General features: G+C 47.9%; 1 protein-coding gene across 2 annotated transcripts in view; it reads right to left on the bottom strand.

Annotated features, from left to right (window-relative positions):
- Positions 1-15,187, bottom strand: part of DRP2 (dystrophin related protein 2) — a 28,616-nt gene extending 13,429 nt beyond the window's left edge. Inside the window, exons 1-6 of one of the 2 annotated variants that reach the window (XM_027725920.2) lie at positions 14,761-15,187; positions 6,868-7,021; positions 2,802-2,935; positions 1,838-1,994; positions 821-941; positions 86-354 (exon numbers count right to left, since the gene is read on the bottom strand). In XM_027725920.2, coding sequence (XP_027581721.2) covers positions 86-354; positions 821-941; positions 1,838-1,994; positions 2,802-2,935; positions 6,868-6,975 — 789 coding nt within the window. In that variant the 5' untranslated portion in view covers positions 6,976-7,021; positions 14,761-15,187. The remainder of the gene's footprint in view (positions 1-85; positions 355-820; positions 942-1,837; positions 1,995-2,801; positions 2,936-6,867; positions 7,022-14,760) is intronic. The other variant, XM_039378158.1, reaches the window with a different exon arrangement.
- Between the last annotated feature and the right edge of the window lie 8,827 nt (positions 15,188-24,014).

Here is a 24,014-nt window from a genome sequence, read left to right as displayed (position 1 = left end):
CCAGGAGGGCAGCACTGTCCTCCTGGGAAGCAGCATTTCATCACCTCTGGGGCCAAGGCTGGAGCCTTCTCAGAGCCTAAAGTACCTTGGTTGACTGGATGTGCTCTGGCAGGGAGTCAATGAAGAGGTCCCCGATGGGCTCCCAGGTTTCACGCACGCTTTCAGCCTGGTCCAGGGTCGTGCTGAGCTCCTCCATGGCCCCTTTAATCTCAATCAGCTGCTCCAGCGTCCGCTCAATGTGGCGGTGCTGGTCCACACACCGGGCCGTGAGCTTCTCCCACAGCTCACTGGCCACATTCGCCTGCTTCCAGACAAAGCGGCTGATGTTCTGGATCCGGTGCCGGGGAGAGACATCTGTGAGGGCAAAGCAGAAGGGGAACAGAGAGCAAAAATGAGACCCCAGCCCAGAGGAGAGCGGGGCAAGAGATGGAGGGAGGACGGGGAAATGGAAGATTAAAAAATCCAGGGAAAACTGGAAAGAGGGAGGGAAAACAAATAATAATAGTATCTCTGCACTAGCTCCCCTAGGCATCCAGCCTGCCCACAGACTCGTACCCACTGCTCCTCACAGGGAGAAGCCCTGCTGCCCTTTAAAACCCTGCCCCAGAGCACATCTGATGCTGTCTAATGAGCTTCTGCCTTCGCCAGGGACAGTGACACTGCCCTGTGCCAGCCTGACCTTCAGCCAAAGGACTGGGAGCAGCCTGAGGCACGGTGGTGTGAGGCAGAGCACTGATGTGCCTCCTTGTGCCAACCACCTGCACTCCAGCATGGGAGGAGCTGTGCTATGAGAGAACGAGGAAGGGGGAGCTCCACAGACCTTTGCTTTCCAAAGTTGGTTCTTCTAATTCCTCAAATGGATGCTGGGAAAGGAAAGCCTGTGCTGACTCCAGGACAGAGTAAATGTATGGTCCCCGAGACTTCACTTCTTCCATGAACGCCTGGAGAGCAGAGCACAGAGATGAGACAGCAGGCTGAGACAGAAAATTGTGCCCTGCTGCCCCCTTGCCAAAAGCAGCAGTTATTTATTCACCCCAGGGCCCAAATCACACTGGAGACACAGAAGTTAACATTAAGAGAAATATTTTTGCTGTTCAGGGAAGGAATGACCCCCTACCAGAAGGTGGCCCCTGCAGAGGTTTGGCCAGCAGCTTTGCTGGAGTGGGGAGGCAGAACAGCCAGCCCAGAAGGCTGTGTTGAGCCAGGGCTGCACAAGGGGAACTGCTTTATTTATGGTGCTTTCACAGGCACTACTGGAGACACTCCTCACTCACGCAGTGAGAGCATGGCCATGCAAACAGTCCTTCCAGCAGCTGTTCAGCAACAGGTCCAGCTGCTGCAGGAGCAAGGAGAGGAACAGCAGGATGCCTCAAAGCAGCACATCTACCAAGGAAGACTTCAGAGGCACACTGGTTTAAGATGTCCTCTCCTCCCCTCCAACTGCAGTTCCCACACCAGTGCTGTCTGCTGGATGGGCTATCTGAGCACCAGGGAAGTGGCTCCAGCAGGGATGAGGGGTAACAACAATAAACAGTTCATTTTTGTTTTCAAGGTAAAAACAACTATAATCCAACAGCCACCGGCAGGGAGAAGAAAATTCTCTGATCATGGGAGCAGGAAAATCTGATCTGTCTGTGTTTACCCCAGTTTCAGGTATGATGAAAATGTGTTACTGCAGGAATCACTCGTGTCCCAACCACCGGGTTGCCCTTAGACCAACTAGCTTTCTCAAACCCCAGGATCCCAAAAGCAGAGGCCAGTGAGAGGCAATTCCCTCCAGTCACCCTCATCTCATCCCAGCAGAGAACAGTGGCAGGGGAGGTGCAAGGGGATGTACCGCGTGCGTCTCCTTCTCCTGCTGCACCAGGAGGACGTCGCCCCGCAGGGGCAGCTGTGCTGAGAGCTCCTCATCCTTCTGCCCCAGCCAGTCTATGATCTCCTGGAGAGGCACCTGCAGCTTCCCACTGTGGTCAGAAAAGGCCTCCAGCCGAGCCCTGGTAGGAGAGCAAGGACAGTGAGTTGGCAGTCAGACAGACAGGAGAGGAGCGGGTTCCCTGGAGAGGGGAGGCACAGCACCATGGTGGGGTGGGGACCCCCAGGACCCCACCAGTGAGTGTCAGCACACCTTAACACGGGCTGTGCGTGACCCTCAGGCAGCATAGATGTTACACTGCCAAGTGGGGTGAAACATGGAGGCACAGGGGAGAGGAAACCCTGAAGCTGTTCCTCACTCCGGAGCCCAGAGCAGAGGACAGAGTCACTCTGTGTTCGCCTGTGGGTCGGAACTGTGCTCTGGCTAGCACGGGGGGCTTGGGTTGGCATTTACATGTCTGGGCAGCTTCCAGGAGCCTTGGATTAAGGCAGGACACAATTAACACGCCCCAGTTAAGCTCTCTGTCATGCTGGCTGTGGAGCTGCAACCTCTGACAGTCTGGAAGGCATGTTCCCCTCAGTGGAAGTGCAAAGGGCTGCCGGCAAGGGAACAAGTACAGAGTGTGTGGAGGCAAAGCTGTGGGGTAAAAGGAGACCAGCTGCAGAGATGGCAGAGGATAGAGGGAGCAGCAGAAAGCAAGGAGAAGTGAAGGAGGGGAGGGAGGAGAGGACGGGATGGGTGGAAACAGAGTGGATGCTTTTCAGCGTAAGGAGAAATATTCAGAAGTCTGTGGACAGGAGGGAGAACTGAGCCAAGGTCACTGTGAATTCATGTGGCTCATCAAGCGAAAAAGTTCCAAAGCCTCCTGACAAACACAAGCAGCAGGCAAGGCTGGAAGGCCAGGCTTGCTCCAGGCAGGGATTCTTACCGAAGGCTGTGGGATTTTTTTTTTATCTCGTTCCAGCAAAGATTCATCTCCAGAGGGGCCTGGGGCCCGGCAGCACTGCTTGGAGCCCGGGGGGTTACACACGAAGGTCCTGCACCATCCTGCGAGGCTTCAACCTGGGCAGAAACAGAACCATGCTGCATCCAGACATCACTGCCCAGGGCTTTGGGTACCTGCCTGGGGGCACCTACCCCACCCTGTCCTGACCCTGACTCATTTTTCAACTCACAAAGGGGTTGCCCTGCTCCTTGAGTGGTCTCTCAGCAGCTCCCAGGAAGCCCATGGTTGTGCCCGGAGGAAGGATGCAGCGCCAGTTCCAGCAGAACTAAGAGCAAAGGTTGAAGGAAGGGCTTACTGCACATCTCCTGCTCTCCTCAGTTATCCAGCAATGAGCTTAGCTCACTGCTAGCTGTTAAATCGGAGCTGGTCCTTATGTGTCACAGTCCCTGCAGGGCTAATGATGATTTTTTCCATGCTATACAGGGCTTCTGTGCTTCGAGAGGAGACTGGTCCTTCTGTTCCTAAGGAGCAAGGGGATCTGCCAACCTCCTTTATGTCATCCCCAATACTGGGAGTTGCCACCTGCTCCTCTACAGAAGCTCAAGGATATTCCCTTCCTGCACAGCAAATCTGGGAAGCCGTTTCTCCTCCACAGATGCTGCTTCTCCTCCACACCTCTCCAGAGTGAGCAGTAGTGGGAAGGGTGCTCCAAAAAGCCATGGAGAAGGTGATAGCAAATCCTAATCCAGCCACTCGAAGGAAGCACACTTTGCACTGCGCCACTCAGCTGGGAAAATGGGCTGCTGATCCCTGGACAACAAATCCTCGGTGGAATCCTCTCCTAAGCCTTGAGCGCTGTGCCCTATCCCTGCTCACAGTGGCAGTGAAGACACAGTTGCACTTGCTGGTGATGATACACACCAGCAGGACTAGAAGCACCTCACATAGGACTCAGTGAGTGAGAGAGGGTTTTCTCCAAAAAACATCATTCCCTGTGCAAAACACATGGACACATTTCCCCAAGTGAGACAACGATGGGTTCTGTTGGGGAAACGGCAGCGTTTCGATCGAATGCTACTTCGATATTGGAGTTCATTTGTGATAATCAGCCCCAGGTGGTTAATCAGCCATAATTAATTGTGTTAGCGCTTTCTAAACAGAGCATACAACAGGAACTCCTTTGCCAGACAAGGGCAGCTGCCTCTGGGGGAAAGCAGCAGCTCTTCCAAGGGGAATGTGTAGCTACTTGTCAGTTGTCCTGTCCGAGGGCTCACAGAGGTGTCGAGAGGAGAGATCCAGCCAAGCCGAGGAAAACAAGGGGCAGAACTAAAATCACCAGACAAGGAATTTGGCTGCACAGCTAAAAATACCCCCTCCACACCAGTTCTCAGAGAGAAATCAAATGATTGCCAGGACTGGTGCTAAGTTTGATTCATCCAAAAACATCTAACAGGCTGTTCTCTGCCTCCCCATCCTGCCACTCTAGGAGCACCAAGAAAACAGAGAAAACCATCACCCACAGAGTTCACAGGATTCTTGGGGCCATGAATAATAATCCACTCAAGCTAAAACTGCTGCTTGCACATAGAAAAATCAATACTCTGCATGTGCAGATCCTCACGGCACTGAAGTAGGTCAGTCCCACAGCAGTGCCAGGGAATGCTCCAGCCCTCCCCTCTATCCCAGGAGATACCAAAGGAGGGGAGCAGCTCTACCCAGGTGTGAGGGCAACTGCAACACAGCTGTGCAGATCACACAGTCCTTCCAGCTTTGTTTAAGAAATTAAAAGCCCACCGAGCCTGTGACTCACAGACCAAGCCCAGCAGATAAGCCCATGGCAGTGACCAAGCAGAGTGCAGGTGCTGAACATCTGCTTCCCCAGGACAAAGCCCAGTACAGCACAATACAGTGCTTGCCCTCTGAGCATCCCCTAAGCACTCTTTCCCCAGAGCCCCAGCAGCAGCAGCAGCCTGGACCCACATTCCCCCTCCACCCCTGAAGAGCTTTATTTTTGGGTGCAGAACACTCACGCAGGCTCTGGCAAGTGCATCTACCTGTGCTCAGCCACAGATCCGCTGCAGGGCCCCCCAGCTTCTCCAAAGGAACCAGCATTGCCCCCCAGCCCTCCGGGTGCCACAGACAGCACCCAGGAGGGCAGCAGGGAAGCACTGGATGCCCAGCAGAGCAGGATGCCCCGAGCACTGACCCCCCAGGAATGTGCAGGGGGGCGGCAGTGCCTCACAGCCAGCCTCAATCCCAGCTTTGTCCAGTGGCATTCCAGCAGCCTCCAACCTGCCTTAACCTCGTGGTTGCCCTTGAAGCACAAAGGGGGCAGATATCTGCCCACTATAGGGCAACCCCCCCGTGGGAAATCAGGTGTGTGCAGAGTCACTGGTGCCAGCACTGGGGAACAACTCTCTCTGCAAGGGCATGGGCTGGGATGGGGTGACCAGCAGAGACTTTACCCTCAGATGCTGGAGCACATGCAGAGCACACAGGAGTATTTGCCAGGAAAGAGATTTATCCAGGAAATGGTCCCAGCAAGCTTTGGTTATCCAGAAGGTAAATAGTCACGTTCTTGAGACCTAATCCCACAAAACAAAAGATGCCCTCCTTGTCCCCCACATGCTCCAGGACAAAGATGCCCCCCCCTCATGCCCCAGCACAGTGATGGGTGCCAGCACAGATGTTCCTGCCAGTCTGGACTGGGTGCAAATAGTTTCTTTTTGCCAGAAGGCTCTGGGCTGGCTTCCTATGTCCCCCACAGTCCTGCTGCCCAGAATTGTTTCCATGCTCTCTTCCACCTACAAGGAGGGAAAGAAAAGCTCCCTGTATCTCTCCCTCTCTTCCCCTCCTTCCCTGCCTGCACATCTGACTGCTGCTGTCCCTCTCTCCAAGAACAGCACAGCTCCTCCTCTCTCCTCTCACCACCTCTCAGGCCCAAGAGATGCAAGACCAGCTCCCAGGCAGAGGAGGGGGCTTCATTTGCTCTTTATTAACCACTCATGCACTGGCTGGGCAGCAGCACCATAACAGCCACCCTGGAGCCAATAAGCCCTGACTCAGCTACCAAGACCCTGCCCCACTGCTTCATTCTTGCATCCTGGAGCCTCTCCAGAGACAGCTCTACCTTCTTCCCTCAGATCCAGGCTCTCTGGGGCAGGATGGGGCCAGGCTGATGGCCACCACAGCAGGGAGGAGCCTCAGCATCAGCCTTTGCTTTCCATGTTTGAAGCACAATGAAACAGGAAAAGGCAAAGCTGGGACCTCATTTGTCCTGGGAATAACACTGGCAGCACCCAAGGGAAACTTTGGCACTGTCCATCAGTCTCCAGTCAGCTGAGAGGTACCCTGGGGCCAACAGCTACAGGTAAAGTGGGAGCCGTTCTCTGGCAGAGCTGAGGCAGCATTTCCTCACTCTAAAGGTGCTAAACCAGCTCATGACAGCTCAGTGCAGAGCACAGGCAGCTCTGCAGACAGTTGCCAGCACACCTTTCTGTTCTTCACTCCTGCCATTTGCCCAGGGATCCCCAGAGACCTTCCTTCCCTCCAGTGAGGAGCCTGGTCTGTCGGCTCAGAGACCCTGGGGAAGGAGGAGAGAAACCAACAGTGGGAGCACACTCTCTATTCCTCAAGATAACCAGACTGGAAAGAGATCAGACTCCTCCTCTGCCTTACAGCATTCACCAAGGGCTCATTTCCAGCCTCTTCTCTGCAACCAGGAAGGTTAGAAATCTGCATTTTCAGCCAAAGCTGACATTCTTCCAAGTTTCCAGGAAAAAAACCAACCAAATACGTAAGAGCTGTTAACAGCAGCCTCTCGCTCTTTATTTTGGAAGAAGCTTGAAATGCAGCTCTGCAGGTTGTCCCTCTTCCTCTACTTTGGGCAGCACTTCGCAGCTGGAACGCTCAAGGAGAGCTCACGCTCCCGTTAAGTGCAAGCCCACAGGAGGCTGGGGCCGACAGCTTTCCCTGCCACAGGAACAGAGGCCCTGGTTTGCCCCACAGAAACTCGCAGCCGTGAAAGGCTCCCAGAGCCAGCTCTTACCTGAGACAGCGGGGGGGCAGTGCTGCTGTGCTGCGCCTGGCCTGGGACGTGCCACTCAGGACACCGTGGGAGGACATAGAGCCATTCCTGCATCACCAGGGGCTGCATCAGAACTGATGTTCATGGGGGTGGAGGCAACTCTGGGCACGAGCACCTGAAAAGCAGCATTAGAGTCCCTGGGTCAGCTTGCACCTCCTCGTGGAGCTGAGCCCCTTCCCAGCTGCCTGGAGCGCTGCTTTTGCGGCAGCTGGAGACTAAAAGGAAGCAACTTTTTATTTAATATACTTCTCCTAATGTTGCAATATTATTTCACCTAAATGTCCAACTCTTTTTTTTTTTTTGCACCTGATTATGCAATTTGCTGTGTTGATACTCTGTTATTAAGCCCCACAGAATATTATGCATTTTTAAAAAGGGTTGGATTTTTTGAACTACACAAGATGTCTATGGTTTCAGAAAAGACGGAAGAGAGGATCTCACTGTTATTACCTCTCTTCTAGTTTTGGTTGGGTTAGAGTTAATTTTCTCCCTAGTGTGTGGTACAGTGCTATGGTTTTTAATCCCAGACAACAAATTATGTTTAGATATAATAGACATATCCCCATAATAGACAATATTTCCAAACACATTATTTTTTCTTTTATGTTCAGAAGGCAAATTGCCTAGACACTCAGCCTCATGCATCTCATACACACATCTCAGACTATCAGCTACATCTCCTTATGAGATTTTACTCATTACAAGTTCTAAAATTCCCTTTTTTGTTATGTCCATTTTTTTGAACGGTATGACCCGCAAAGCCAGTTAGCAGTGGCCCCTTGACTATTCTGTAGATTGAAAATACAACCTCTGGTCACAACGCTGCTGGTTTTTGTTGTTTGGACTCTGAATAAAATAAGCTAAAATAGTGATTTATCTCACTGCCAGCATCATCTCAGCTCTACAGAAAGCCATAAGAAATAAAGCTCAGAGAAGGCAGTATTTACCTGAATCTGACATTCCTGCAACTGGAGCACAATCCCACAACTCTACCTTTGACCAGTGGCAGCACCATGAGAGGAGCTGAGCACCAACATTTTCCCAGAGGGATGGAGACCTCACATACAAAATCTGTGAACACCACACAGGGTGTTCACCCAGCCCAGACTCAGCACATGGTCAGATGAGCAAATCAAGAGTGACCAAAACTGCCTGTGATGGGTCCACAGCAGTGTGCTGCCTCCTGTCCAACCCACTGCCTAACTCAGTGATTGCTTTCCTGCTTCTAGAAGGTAACAATCCCCTGCCCCAGCAGCCAGACCTCATGTCTAAGTGGAGATGAGGTGGCTTCCAGGCACAGGCAGAACACTGATGGAAGAAGGTTGTTGGGTCCTTCACACCCAACTCAGTTGGACAGCTGAGAATCTTCCTGCTTGGCCCTGCAGGGCAGGAGCAGGCAGCACATCCTGCACTGCCAGCAATCCCACTGGACAGACAGGTGAGGAGAAAGCCCTCCAGCCCTGGCACACACTGCCCATCTCTCACACTTTCACATCCCTCACTCTTCCTGCCTGAGCTTTCACTGCCTCTCTCCCCTCCATTACACACATTAAAAGAACAGATTATCCTGTTATGATTTTTTTTTAATCTCTTAGCAGTTTTTTACAGCCATAATTCTCTCCCTTTCCAGCAGAACAGCTTGTGCTGAGCTCTCCAACATGCCAGCAATCCAAGGTCTTGTCCTCTCTCCCTCCCGCCCATTTGCACCAATAAACGCTACAGGCTGTGCATCACAACACCCTCACCCAGCTCCTTTCCTCATGCAGGCAGGGGATCATGAGGACACATTAATAATTACAAAACCCAGGGTCTTCAAAGCCCCGCAGCCCCTTGGGGCAAATTCACCTCATTCAACTCCAAGGGTTTAGTGGGTGATTTCTGCCAGCAGGTAACACCACACCCTGTTCCTCCAGTGCTTGTGCTATATGGGCTCTGTTCCTCTAAATGACCTCTGGGTGACAGTCAGCATAGCAGAGACACGATTTTCAAGGCGTGAAAAGTTATTTTGCCTCAAAGCCTAACACAGGAATGCCTTTGAGCTCTTCCCCACGAGTGGGAAACCCATGGCTTTTGCCAGTGAGGTTCTGTGTCATCTCATTGCAGGTGCCCTCCTGAGGCCTCAGTTCTTCTGTGGCCCATTGCAATGAAGTTGCAGTGATGGTAATGTTTCATCTGCTCTTTGCCACTCTGCAAAAACAAAGAAAAAGCCCAGAGGTGGAGAACCCACAGTAATGTGGAACTAACTGACCTGCACAGCAGCCAGCACAAAGGAGGACATTCGGTGGGAGAGAGAGACAACCAGACAGAGAGGCACGTCTGCAAGCAAACCAGCAGCTTCATACAACCCCTTGCCAAATTCCCTGCTGTTACAGGAACCAGGAGAGCAGAAATGCTCTTGATCTGCTCTGATTTTCTGTCAAGACACAAAATAGCTTCAAATCTTGCACTTCTGCTCTAGTGCTGCACTATAGCACTGTGTCTGGGCACTGCAGCACGTGGAGCAGATATCTTGTGGGTGCTTCCTGGCTAAATGCCTATTGCTGATGCCTATATCTGTCAAGAACCACACCTGTGACCCACTTGGCCTCCTCCTCACCCCCATTCACCCTCTGCACTCTGCTTTAGGTTGGTGCTGGAGACCCCAGCAGGACATCAATCAAAACAGATTTAGGTGTTGACAACTAAAACTATCGTCCTATTGTAGCCTTGTACAAGCCTCTACTTGAAAAGGAGTTGGAAATCCTCCTTCACAGGACTCAGGTCAGGCTGTCCAAACAGTTATAAAGCAAAGTTGGTCTCCTGGACACATTTCTGTGCAAGAAGAACAAACATCAAGGCCGAGGTAAGTAGAAGCAGGTGAGAATTTCCACAGGAGGACACTGCAGGAAGCAGTTTTAGAGTCACCACGGGGCAGGCACTGGTGCACTGCACTCACACAGTGGAGAGGGCAAGGAGTGAAACCTTTTCCACTGGTGTGTCTCACCTGATCCTCACTGGAGGATCCTCACCCAAAGGTGGTCAGGTTGGTCCTCAGAAGGATCAGGTGCAGCCTCATTATATAATACTCTTTTGCATCCTCCCACATTAAAAGCACCCAACACTTGCCTCTGCTCTCAGCCCACCTTAAGAAACGAAGCATTAGATGTTTCACAGTGCTGTGTTAGGGCTTCCAAACATTTTAGTAACTAAGCCACCACTATTTAGCCTAGCTGAGACCACGATCCTTTAGTTGAAAAATAAGAAAGCCCAGAATCCTGACACTGCATTTCAACAATTGAATGCTTGGGCACTAGAGTGTATTAAAACCAAAATAATTGCCTTTTTCCTCTTCCTGCAGGAACTGTATCTGTTACAAATTCAGCACTGGAGAGCCTGCCTCACTCCCTGCTTTACAGGCAGTCTGGCAAAGGCAGCTGGAATGGCCTTTGCTCAGCCAGTTCTGCTTCAGCTCTACCACACAACTCACTGCTCTGCTCGGGGGTCTCTGTTCTCTTCCTGCTTTACAGCAACCCTGGCTGGCTGGAGAGGCTGTGTCCCATCTCCTGCAGCATCTCCTCTCCATCCCAGCCCACAGGAAGGTGACAGCCTGCCACTGGTGCATGTGTTGCACAGTCTAATTCTGCAATTTTGCTGCATTTGTTTAAAATCCTCCTGACACAAACCCATATCCAAACTCTCCCAAACATCAGGGGAATTCCCGCTGCAGCTCAAGGTAACCCCAGGATTAGGAACCTGACACAGAAGGTAGAGTCTAACATCAGATGTTGAATTTCTGGCTCTCTACTACATTTAACAGCAGCAAATACAGCATATAAGTCAAGAGGTCTCTTGATCACCAAGCTTATGCTTTGAATTGCTAATTTCCTCCAAAACATTCTTTCCGGGTGGAAACTTTCCACTTCAGATCTTGGCCTATAAGGAAAAAAATATGGGAAAATTTTGAGGCAAGGCAGCTCAGCCTTTATCCCATGAGGGGGATGGAAATACAAGCATGTTCCCTGCTGCTGGAAATGTTAATGATTTTGTTGTTGTTTAACTTACTGTACAAGAGAAGTAATAACATTTCAGCTCAGCATGCTCAGTGTCCTTTAAGGGGGAAGGTGGGAGGCTTGTGGATATTTCAGAGTTCAGCTCCCGTGTGGACGCTAACAAAGGGAGCATTCCCAGGCTGTCAGACAGCAGGACTCCCTGGACTGCCCAATAGCACATCCTGTTTCAGCAAAAGTTGTTTTTCTGCACATGTAAGTAACTAGTTTAAGCCTGAGATCAAGGGCCAGACAACCTACTTCCCAAGGCCCCACTGGTCAGGGTTTGGTGAGAGAGAAGGAAGAGAAATCTTTCTCCCACTGGGACCAACATACAAACAACACAACTTCCTCTTAGAGTGTGGGTCCTTAATTTCCATCTCTTTACAAACCAGGAATAGATACCCAAACACACTCCCCCCCCAAAAAAAAACAACCAAAAAACAAAAACAAACAAACAAACAAAAACACCAAAATTCTCCTGGTTCTTACGTGCTCCTGTGTACAACAAAAGGGGAAAAAGACTATCAGCTGTCTTTCACATAGCCAGGCATTTTCAACCCCTTCATCCAAGGGCTAAAAATCCCAGGTGCCAAAGAACCTGGTCCCCTTTATTAATTAGAATGAAGGGTCCTTGGATTAATCACCTGTCCTTAAGAAGTAACATAAAATCTTTGCTGTGTCTGGTAGTGAGTGGCACAAAAGATGTCTTAATCACTGAGGGTGGGTGGAGGGGGGACTGTCCCATCTAATGAGTTGCTTTCTTAAATGACCACTTAGCCTTTTAACTCATAGCCAAAATGTTATTTTAATTCAAGGGATAAGCAGGTCCCACACGTCTTAATAAAGAAGCAGCATCTCCTCTGCTGGCTCAGTCACTCTCCATCTTCCCAAGCAACAGAACATGCACGTTCACACAAAATCTCAAGCTGAAAAATTTCACCAGTTCATTTTGCACTGGGAAACTGTGATGATGATGTCTCCACCTAACCAGGTGAGTGTGGGTGTATGCCCACAACACAGCCATGCAGAACCGACTACCCCTCTCTCTGCTTAAAAATATCTTACGGGAATTTATTTAGGAAGACTGAAATCTAAATTTCTTTCACACATCATTTCAGAGTCCCAGCTGGGTTTTAAGTTGCTCTCTCCAAAGCTCACTTTTCCTAGGAATTCTTCCCATCTCTTCTCCTCCTTTGATTAAAGGATAATGACTCGAGCACCCAGAGGACCCAGCTGTGAGCCAACAGCTCCGTTGTACTAGTGAAAAAATTGTCGACTGACCTGACAGACAAAGGGAGCAGGAAAAGGGGAAGGAGCAACCTCACAAAAGGGATGGGGAGGGGGCAAGAACTTGCCTAATGATTGAAAGAAGGTTGGACCAGCCATAAAAATTGAAAACACTTCTTCAGAAACTTGGCTCCTGTAGCCCTGAATCCTGCCAACTTACACCCACTAAAAATCTCAAGTCTTGTCTTTCTCCTCTAAGCGCCTGAACTTTCCCTTCCCTGCTGTTGGAGGCAGGAACCAAGACTTGCTGCACTGTGAAAAGCACAGCCCCCATTGCCACACTGTGTCACTGATCAACAACAGTGGGAAGAGCACACTCCCCACTCGGGGATGGCTCAGGTGATGCTGCACTGGCTTCTGCCTTCCCTGGCACTTTGTTTCTCGTTCTCAGTATAAAACCAGTACCAATTTCTCTAAATTGAATATTACACCTTTCCCTCAGGGTTGTCTTTATGATAAACTCCCAGTCGAAGCACCAGGTTCTCTGGGCTTCTGAGGCCATGAATTTTATGAGCAGGTTGTATGCCCCATGAAATCACATTTCTTTTCCCTGCTTGAGATGTGTCAGTGACCTTATTCTTGTGCTAAGGGAAACAACAGAGGAAAATGGGATGGAGCTCTTTTGTCTCAATTCTGAAAAGATCAGTTTCATCTTTATACACCTGTGAAAATGAGGGGGTTTAAGACTGAACATTTTCTGGTCAGTATGTCTTGCTTCATGAGACTTAAAATTCCTTTTTTATGCTTTTATTATAGGCATGCAGGCTAAAGTGGAAGCCTTGAATACATTTCTCAAAATGTGATTATATTCAGAAATTCACCGTGTGTCTGCAGAACTCAGGGCTTTTGTTTGAACCTGTTCATTTAATCCCTTCCCTATCTCACTTTGTTTAGTTTTGCAAAGAGCCACTCCAGCCTGAGCCCCCATTCACAGTTACAGTCCTGGCCAATTTTAGTGAGCAGCATTGATCCACCTCAGGTATTAACACAGAGACAAGGTCCTCCTCTCAGCTTCTTCAGCTGAGAAAGAGGACCTAAACAGAGCATCACATCACAGCACCCACTCCAACACCTTCCCATCCCAGCACTCCAGGCACCCACGTTCCCGGACACAGTGCTGCAAAATGAGATAGTTTGAAATTGCATGGCTACAGTCTAGTCCCTGTCCAGAGTGCCATCTCCAGAGCCCTGCCTGGACAACTCCCACAGCAGCAGAGAAGGCAGCTTTCAGCACAGGGAACTGGCAGGGGAGGATGTGAGATGGCACCAGAGCCACGGCAGGCACACGAGCTACACACAAGTGCCAGGAAAACAGGAACCCTCCTGGCACAACTGAACCTGGTAGCTGGGACCTCACACAGCTTCCTCAACAAGGGTACTCTGGTCAGACAGGGAAGGCCATTACAGAGAATAATCAAACAATAATTCTCAGGGGTCCAGACAGGTCGGTGACAGGCGCAGGAAGGGAGGTGAGGAGAACCTTGGATTAGGGCAGAAGGAAAACAGACTGACAAAAATTTGACTCGGCTTTTTTTTTCCCCGACACTAAAAACCAAAATCCAAACAAACATTGGTTTCTCCCAGAGACAGAGTGGCATTTAGAAGTGTGGGAGTAATTGCTCCACACCCCTGTCACTGTACATGGGCAGTCTCAGTGTTGAAACCCCACAAACACAATGCTGCCAGTTCCACCAGCTGGGATGCTGTGCCAGAGGGAAGACTGAAGGGAACAGGCTGGACTGGGGACCCATAATAATCTGTGGCACTAAGCCTTGACAAACCACAGCCCAGGCTACCCTGTCTGGTATGGAGAGAGAGGCAGAGTGCTGAGCCCTGGGGAGCAAGAAAGGTCCCGTGCTTCCTGCAGGCAGTTCTGCAGTCGGTCAGGGCTGCCTGCATCAAAGGGACAGTCAGTGGTGGCAAGAGAAGACCTTGAGAAGGGAGGAGGAGGAACAACGAGTGAAAGGGAGTGGGGAGAAGCTGGGGGAGGGGAGGGTGGACACATAAAGGAGCAAGGCTGGACTGTGTAAGGTAATGAATGAAAAGGGCAGAGCTGGGACTATAGCCTGATCCTTGCCTACTACTCTAGAAATATTTGGGTCCCTGCCTTGTCCTGCTGTCTAACCCTCCCAAGAAGATGCTGGAAGGCCACCACGCACCCTGCCTAGAGCAGTCCTTCAGCTCAGGCGGAAACACTGCCAGGGTAAATAAGCCTTCAGTGTGCAGAGCACCAAAGCCGGTGAAGCCGGGATGCCGGCTACTATTGTTTGCTCTGGGAATCCGCATCTCTAACTGGTCTCCAGTTTCTCCCTTGTGGAAATGGTCTTGGCCACCTCTCTTGCTCCCACCCTGACACCCTTCTCTTCTTCTCTACAAGTTTCCTCACCCGCACAGGCATGGGCAGCGTTGCTGTGATGGGATCTACACACGCGCACACGCCCAAGGAGCGTATTTCCGAGGTTAACCATCTGTCCATATTTTCCCCCTTTTCCAGCCCAGCCAGGATCTGAGCGCGAAACAAATTTTTGTCATGGCCTACCTTCCGAGTCCACCAGGTCTGAGGCGCAGGGGCAGCGGCCACCGGGCTTCGGGAGCGGGGAGAGGGGCTGTCTGTGTGAATCAGCAGAGGAGCCCCGGTGACAGGGATTCATGCTGGGGCTGAGCACTGCTGCACGCGCCTGCCTCTCCTCCTCCACCGCCCCGGCTGCTGTGTTGCTATGCAATCACATCCCCAGGAACAGCATCTCCCCGAGCCTCCGAAGAGATACCCTTGACTCGGCAAAACACGGGAGGAACAAGGACGATCCCACCAAGTGCCCGGCCCTTTGGAGATCTCGGCCAGCAATCGATCCGGAGGGAGGGGAGGGAGAAGAGTGGGGATGGAAAGACAGACACGCACGGGAGGAGGAGACAAAATACACACGGAGAGGGAGAAAGAAAAGGGAGGAGGGGAGATGAGGAGATGTACGAACGCAAAAAGCGCTGTGGTCTGACCTCTGGAGAGCTGACACGGGCTGCTGGGCTCAGACACGCTGCCCGCTGCTTGCCGACATCTCCCACCGCCTCCCAGGGCTGGCAGCTCTCATTTTAGGTTGGATATGGCCCTGCCTGTGCTGGAAAATGCCAGACACATTCACCTCCTTTCTTAACCACAATTTGGGTATCTGGCATAAGATTTAATAACTTAAAAATAGCCCATTTCAAAAATCAAAGTTAGAGAGGAAAAAAAATAGCATAACCACTTCATTTTATGCTTCCTATTCTTCTTAGAAAAGAAAAATAAGTAAAGGAAGAGACGATTCTTCAAGCTGGGGTGGGGAGATTTTTTTAAATGTCAGGGTATCTTGTCTCAGCTCACAAGACACAGAAGTACTTGAGCTGCTAAATTGGCTGAGGACACAGGCAGACACAGAGTTGGGATTTTGGTTCATAGATAACAGTTTACAGTTCTTCAGATCATTCCACCCAAGGATTTCAAGCTACTCAAATTGCCACTGATGTTATTCTCATATAACACAAGAAGAGACAATTAAATTACTTGGTTAGAAAGAGAATTCCAACCTGATGCTAGCCTTGTGTTTTAACCACTAGACTTTCTCAGCCTCTCCATGGGAAAATTAAAACTTAGGAAACACTATTTTCCTGATCCTTGTCAGAAAAACCTCTAATGAGCCTTAGTGCTTTTTCCCCCAGAGTCGACAGATTAAGGTTGTTAATTTTCTACTCATACATTCATGTTAAACAGAAATATCAGAGCTGTTTATGAACGTTGTCCATTTTCCATTCCCCACCTCAGGTGAACCCCAAAATGCAGGTTCACTTGGCTCGTTCAGACCCAGCAAATGGACATGTAACAGCTTCACAATCCCACTACACTCCTGAAAATCACTTCTGGCCAAGCCACCTCTCTCTCAGCTGTGGAAATCACAACTGGCAAACTCTTTGCAGAGCCACAAGGCTTCCTGTGGGCTGGGGAACAGTGGTCAGGAAATGCTGCTGCACAGAGTGACTGTGCCCAACCTGCCTCAGTTGCCCAGTGCTGTGCCCAGTGTGGTGTGGGGGGCACTACCCTTGAGCCAGTTTTGGCACCTGAAGAGCAAAACTTTCTGATGCCACACCATTGCTGGGAGGTGGATGTGAACGGACCAAAAAGCTTTTCTAGGTCACCAACTGAAACCTGGAGAAGGCAGTAAAAATATAGTTGGTCTTCAGTAAAATACATTTGAAAGAGTCCTCAAAAAAACAGTGAGCTCCTCTTGATGGGACCAGCTGGAACCTGCAGCAGGTGTGTGGCTGACCCTGAGGAACTTCTTCCTTCATCCTGGGTAGATGAAGTCAGGAGCAGAGCCCATCAGCACACAGTGAGGCAAGATGCACAGAGAACTCATGTAACTACACTGAAAGGAGATTTTTAAATAGCAACCTCTTTATAGTTGGTCCTGAAAGGAGCAACACTGAATACTTCAAGTACCAACCCAAAAATATGTACCCACTCCAGACACCTTCTGCTTTTAAAAGCCATTTCAATAGCTGCTGCTTCCACAACAGCTGTACCGATGCAACAAAACCCAGTCTGAAAAGCTGTATTTAGACCAAAAAAATAGATATGGATAGGAAGACAAAAATGAGCAGAGACTCTGCTGGGCTATTTTTGTTCATACATACAAACACACAAATAATAAGTCCTGGGTTAAGTAAGGAGAGCAAGGGGGGAAATAACAGAGCGGTGGAAGGGCTATCCAGGCAACTCCAAAGACACCATTCTCCAGAGAGACACGGCCAAATCCAGTGGCAGGATGTATCTGTCACCACCAATGTCTAAAAGGGACGTGACAACATGGATAAACATATCAAGCCCCGTTGCACATGCACACAAGACAGACATCAGCACAGAGGCATTAACAGACAGCATGAACCACAAAAACAAGGTGCTTTGCAGTACATGCATCCTAAATTATTGATGGTTTAAGGATAGCAAAATGCAGCAGGAAAAAACCAAAATCTCTTGTGTCAGTTTAGTTTAAATTGTGAGACAAACCAGAATCTCTGGTGAGAGAGCTGCTTCCATGGCTGGGAACGCCCTCCCAGGTCCCCCCGTACGGTTCTAAGGATATAACGGGGGTATAAGGATATAACTAGGAATTCAGAGCTCTAAGGGAATCAGGGAGACAAACTCAGATTTGTCCTAATCACAGTTTTCACATAAACACTACAACTTTTTTAAGTGTATGAGAAGGTTTTTGAGATGAGATGCTAAATTTGGTGTGCTTTGGGTTCTGAAGAGAGCTTAATCCTAAAAAGTCTCCCAAGGAACTCCAAGAGCCCAGCTTCCAAAAGATACAGTGGTACCTATCACATGCCTTTGCCTAACAAAACATTTCAGACGTTTCATGTTTTATTAAATCGTATACATGTACCTTTTTAGGATGTTCCCCATCAGGGACATCTCTATATGCACCATGCTAAACACAGTAGACAAACATAAATACATAAACCAGTGTATCAACACAAAAATTAAAGCCAGGTTTTATAAGGCATGAACATGAAAGTGACCTATATACATATATATACTGACAGTGGTTTTAGTTTGAAAATTTTAAAAAGCTAGAAGTAAGGGCTGTCTCTGGTCTCACCCTAAGGTCTCTACTACATTCTTTATATGCAAAGTCATTATTAATCACTTGTAAGCTGGAACATCCATAACACTAAATATTTTGCATCACCAACCAATAAAAACATTAACTAAAATTCTGGCATTCCCACTTTCAATGCAACACCTCAGGTTTCAATACAATTAAAGGCTATTACTTTTACTTTTTTGCTTCCCATAAGTTCCCACCAATTAACTTTCCCTTCTAAAATAGTCCTTGTCACAGGGAATGCGCACTCTCTCTTCCCTCCTTTGAAACATCTCCTGAAACAGAAGGATCACCTTCCCTCTTGCACAGAAGAGGAAATGCTGTTACTATCCCTTGGAAATTTTGCTACATTCTTTCCTTTTCTGAGTAAAGCTCAGATTTACCAATTTATCCCAATAGAAGTATCTTAGAGGATGATGCTTTGCCCAGGAACACAGAATGTAGACTGGGCAAGGTAGATTACAATTTACCAGTGTGGAATAAGTTCTCAAAAATGTCTCCTATGGAGCACGGCCAGGAACACACACGGGGAATGCAAAGTGAAGAAAGGCTTCAGGGAGCAGGAGGCAGCAGCAGCAAGGAAGGCAGTAGGTCAGAGTACGATCACAGAACTGTATCCAACTGATTTTTGCCTTGTACAGAGCACAGCAGCATTTTGTCAAGGGACCTCTGATGAAGAACCCACCTGGCATTCCCAACAGAGAAGCAGGTGGAGCCTTATAGAGTAATTCCTGAACTAGTGCTGGAGAAGCTGTTGGAGGCTGTGAAGTTCCTGCATGCAGAAAGAAAGTCATTGATATCCTAACAGCCTCCAAACCCCAAATGCCTACACCAAAGAAAAGAGTTAAACATTGACTAAGAATATATATGGAAGCAAATCCTTGCTAAAAGGAGAATATAGGAAGAGACCAAAAGGAAGAACACTTTCTCTAGAGCCATACACCCACAGTGTTCTTGCGGATCCAGCTGCTGGAGAAGAGTTTGGTGAAAGGCTTTTGAGCCAAGACAAGGTCCCTCATGGCTTGAAGAAATCCTGTTCCTCCCCAAGAGCCTGCAAATTCCCATTTTCCTGAGCCACAGGGCTCCCTCATCTGGATCCCTTAATTGAGTAACAGACAGGACTCTCACACAGCTGTCCATATCCAAGCAGCTTTGATGCAGGATCATTGATCTCAATAGTTGTGCTGTGCCCACCTGTGAAGGGAAAGCCAAAAGGAACAGATCTTGCACAAAGGGACAGACCTGCCCATCAATTCCAGTACATTAGTCAGGCCAGCAGGCCTGTGAGCACAGCACAAAGAGCCTCTCTTCAACAAGCAGGAACAAAACTAGAATTAGGGCCCTAAATTCAGCTTGAGAAGAACTTAAGAATAGTTGACTGGATATTGTTCCTTTTTTGTTTGTTTGTTTGTTTAAACAACTGATGTCAAATAAAAAACTGCCCCTCCTTTGCTGGCATCAATAAGCACTAAAATCTTCCCAGAACAGATTCTACCCTGCTGAAAGCATTTAGAAAAACAGCAGGATGCTTTCTAAATGCATGGTACCTGGGGTTAGAGAGAAGAATGGGCAGAGAAGTGATACGAGCAGACAGCTGACATGCACTCAGAAACAGAATGAATCCCCCTTTTCATTTGCTCCTGAACAGGCATTGAAACAGTTCCCCCCTGAATGAGAAATGGGGGTCATAGGGGAGAGGGGAACTCTTGTCAGAGCAGCAAGCACCAAAAAGGAAGGAGTGGGTGTGAAAAGAGTGTTAAAGAATTTGGGGGAGGGATGGAGAAAGATGGAGAAAGAAAAGAAGAAGGAGAAAATGGTAGAAAAGAAAGTAAAACTATGCAGGAGAAGGGTTAAGACAGACAGGCAGCTTTCAGAGACTGTTTCGTTCTTCAAGAGCTGTCACCACATTTACAATGTGCTTTCCATCCCCTTCCTTATTTACTGGGCTGTGCACACAAAGGAGCAGAAAGCAAATCACACAGGAGCTGCTGAAGATTCACTTCGACATAGAACAGAGGTGCCCTTAGAGAAAGGAAACTGCTTAGTGATCCGTGTACAACCGACCATGAAGGCCTGGAGACTCCAGAGAGAGGGCTGGGAGAAAACCTGCAGAGAGCAGCCTCCTCCTGCAGAGATCACACACAAGACTCACAGGCAGCACAGACAGTGGAGGAGAGCAAGTCAAACTGCACGGGGATACAGTTGCATATAAAAATATACCTATACACAAGAAGCTTATCCCTGAATTCTTTAAAGGAAGAGCCCAAATGACTCAGGCAGAAAATAAAATTTTTCCAAGTATCTGAGGCAATTTGCAGCCTAAATCCAGTGCCTGAAGCTCAGGAGCTCAGCCACATTAGTGACTGAAATATCCCATCACCTACAGCCTGGACTGGAACAGCCCATTCTGTGTCACATTTCTGGCAGGTACCACAGCTTGCCTGGTGCGTGTTCACTCATTAAGCTGCAGAAAGGGATCATGTCTGAGCCTACAGATTTCTAAATGCTGTCAAGGTTAAAACAGTATTTAGAGTCTGTGGAAGCACCTGCAGCTTTTTTTTTTTTTTTTTGGAAGATCAACTGTTTCACTTTCCACATTTGTGCAAGACTGTAGCGACCCTGAAAATGGAGATTATGGCACTTTTAAAAAAAAAAAAATCTTACCCTCTGTTATGCAGACTTTTTACTCCTACAAGACAGGAAACTGAGAGGCAGAGAGGCATCCTCACAAGATACACACCTTACCAAACTTTATATATGTAATTCAACACCTCCCTTGCCAACTATAATTACTTGGGAGTTACTTGGACAGGTCTAACAGATAAAGTTCTCAGGAATCCGGTGCTGAAAACCACGTCACCAAATGCTAAGAAAGACATAAAAGGCATTCTCAGTCAAAAACAAGGTTTGGTGAAATCAAACCTCAGTCAGATCATAATAATTCCTTTTCTTTTAAAAAGCACAGCAGTGAGGGAAATCTATCAGTACAACATAAATCATCTTTCCTAGAAGAAAATACTTGAGGACTTTGTTCTTTTAAGATACTCCTCTTCCAGAGCAAGCTTGTTACTAATATCTGCTGTTTTCCACCCAGACTGGATGCATCCTCTGACTAAAAAGCACATGAAGAGTTCCCTCACACACTCTCAGGAGCCACAGAGCTACAAATAAAATCAGTCCAGTGTGTATTATTAATGACAAGTTATCAGAGGATCTAGGACAACAGGCAGACAGGAGTTTCACTGTGCTGTGACTGTAGAGAAAATGAATCCTTTGCCAGGTCAGAGCCCTCAGTTTCCCTTATTCTTGTCTCCTGTGTGCAAAGATTTGTGATAAGCCATTTTGTCACAGCAGCCAGGGGGAGATTACCCTGCCCTGAAGGGCTTATTACTGAGCTTTGACTAAAAGACAAAGGGAACCAAGTGAGGAGACACTGGGTAGAGGCACAAAAATCTTAAACATTACATAAAAAAGGCAAAAGTGAATTTTATTTTGGTACCAACTAAATGTTGTTAGAAGAGTTCAGGAGCACATATATTGGCGGTTGTTAGAGCTGCGGTACAAGCCTCATAGATTCAATTTTCTGAGTGGTTACAGCTGTACCACCTTCTAAATCCTTGGGTCCTGATTTATTCATGGCATTAGGAATGCAAAATGCAAGCAGAGGGAAGTAGGCCAACAAAAGAATAGAAAGCAGGGATACAGAGGAACCAGTTTCTTCATTTCAGCCGAAAACAGGTTGAAATTATTAACTCTTTCAGAGCAAGCGCTCTCTGAAATGCATCAGACTCTGTTGCTCTAAGATGCACAAATGAGTCTCTCATCCCAAAATAAAATAATGATTAACAGAAACCCAAAACAAACATGGCTTCAGAAAAAAGAATTCAGATTAACTGTAGCCCAAGGCATTTGTATTTTCAGATGCATAATGTTCAGGCCAATGTGTCTGACAGGGAGGGGTTAATGGCTTCAGTTGTGTGAACTGGGGACCAGATGTTCAGCTGGTACAACTCAACAGAGATCCATTAGAAATTAGTGGAGCTGGGCCTACTTAGCCCAGATAGGATTCTGGCCCTGTACCTTGAAATCCTATCTAATACCCTGATTTCACTCAGATTTTTCCAAAGGGAAAGGCCTCACTTTTTGAAAGCATCTGAACAGGTTACTAGTAATGCTACAGGATGTGGTTAAATTGTAACAACCACTGCCATGGCCTGGCTTGTAATATTACAAACCCCCTACACCAAAAGCCTGTAGAAGCCTCCTGACAAGGAAGGACAGACAGAAAGTAGAGCTTCTCAACAACTTTTTCTCATGGGGAGACAGGACACAAACCAGCATTCCCAGCCAACAGCAGAAATTTGGATCTCGAAACATCATCCTCTAGAAAGAAAACACACACTCAAGAGCAGACCCAAGTCATATGAAATAATACACTTTCCTTCTAGTGAATTGTGTGGAATATCACTCCTTCCGAGGAAGCTTGCAGGCCTAACCTAAACCTCAATACTCTGTGGGGTGCTGGTTGACAACATGTGACCCTTAAAGGAACTTTTCAGCCTGCATTGTTTCTATCATGTAGTACCACAACACAATTCTTCTACAATTTCACTGTCTACATCCACTGACACCTTACAATGGGCAGAAACAGGCACTGGAGGTGAGTCACTCATTTGTCACTTACCAGGAAATGAATGGGTCTTGACTATCTCCAGTTTTGTGCTCTGAGCAGATGCTGTGGTCAGCCAAGTCCTTGAGCACGTGCTTGTGATAGGAAATGGTTTATAAGATTTACCATGATGATTAGAATGCAAAGAGCAAGCAGGAAACAAAACCAAAACCAAACCAAATCAACAAAAAACCCACAAAACAAAACAAACAAAAAACCGAAAACAAACCACCAGAAAATAGAAAAGGTACAGTAGCATCATTCCTCCCTAAAAAGGCCATTCTTCCATTCAAGTGCAATGCTAGTGAAGTTAGATATTTATAAGAAAAATGTCCAAATGTCAAAAATAACAAGAGCTGCCACAGCACACAGAGAGGCTAGAAGTCCTCTCAAGTGCCCAATGATACCAGACACCATTGCTGCGCGGCAAGGATTTTAAACAGCCATTTTGACCAACAAAGCTGACAGTAAAGGAAAGTTATCTGTCCTATTACTGTAATTCTGCAGCTATAAGTGTCCAGTCTGCACACTTGAATGACAAAACTGTGCACAGTCTGCTTAAATTCTTTCATAGCACAGGGTATAATAAAAGACCTGTGATGTAACAAGTCTCCCATGACGTGATCTTATGTTTTCTCAACCAAACACCAACATCAAGGGAAAACTTATCTGAGGGATAAGGGACCAACAACTACCTAATACTCAGTATATCCTGAAGGATTCTGCTGTAAGCTCCTTTAAATACATTTACATACATCACACACACTCTTAAGAATCTAAGCATCTCTCACAAGTGAAATGAAGCCTCTGGCAGCACCTGCCAGTCTGACAGGAATGCCAGTGCTCTGCTCCTTCCACAAACTTCAAACAGCACCCAGGCAACATGAAGCCTTGTCTTCCTGGCTAATGATTCTTTGGGATGCTCTGTACCTGCTCCTTTCCCCCCTGACTGAGCCTGCCATACACAGATCTGTGAGTGGGTCCATGTCTTCATCTGTTTTCTAGCCTTATTCCTATAGAGAATCCCAGTACAACAGTGTGGAAGTACGAGTCTGGTCAGTATCTTAAGGATAAAAGCTAAGGATTAAGCTGTCCTTGGGGAACACAGAGCACAGGCTTTCCAGCATAAGTGGAAATAGCATTTCTAACACCTTTCTGAAGGCAGCTTCACAGAAAAATTATAAAACTCATTATATGTTAGGGCCACGTCTTGAAACATATCCACTTGGAGGAATTTGTAATATGTAAAGCGTCCCCTGTTGAGAAAATATAATCAGGATATTGAAGATCTGTTCCTCTTGACAAAAATTAGCAGGCAGCACTTACACTATCTGGAATAACACAGATGGATGAGAAAGGGCGTATTAACAGACCATCAGTTTGAGCTGAGAACTGTGTTACTCAACCACAGTCTGATTTTGAGAGGATGAAGGAACCAAACACATCTTTAGTGGCTCTGGGGTCACTCTCAGGACTGATTCCTTT

The sequence above is a fragment of the Pipra filicauda genome, unplaced genomic scaffold (genome assembly GCF_003945595.2).
Source record: "Pipra filicauda isolate LSUMZ 115617 unplaced genomic scaffold, ASM394559v2 scaffold9_size5747161_pilon, whole genome shotgun sequence".
Taxonomy (NCBI): domain Eukaryota; kingdom Metazoa; phylum Chordata; class Aves; order Passeriformes; family Pipridae; genus Pipra; species Pipra filicauda.
The sequence above is the reverse complement of the archived record's forward strand: the minus strand, read 5'-3'. Positions and strand labels throughout refer to the sequence as shown.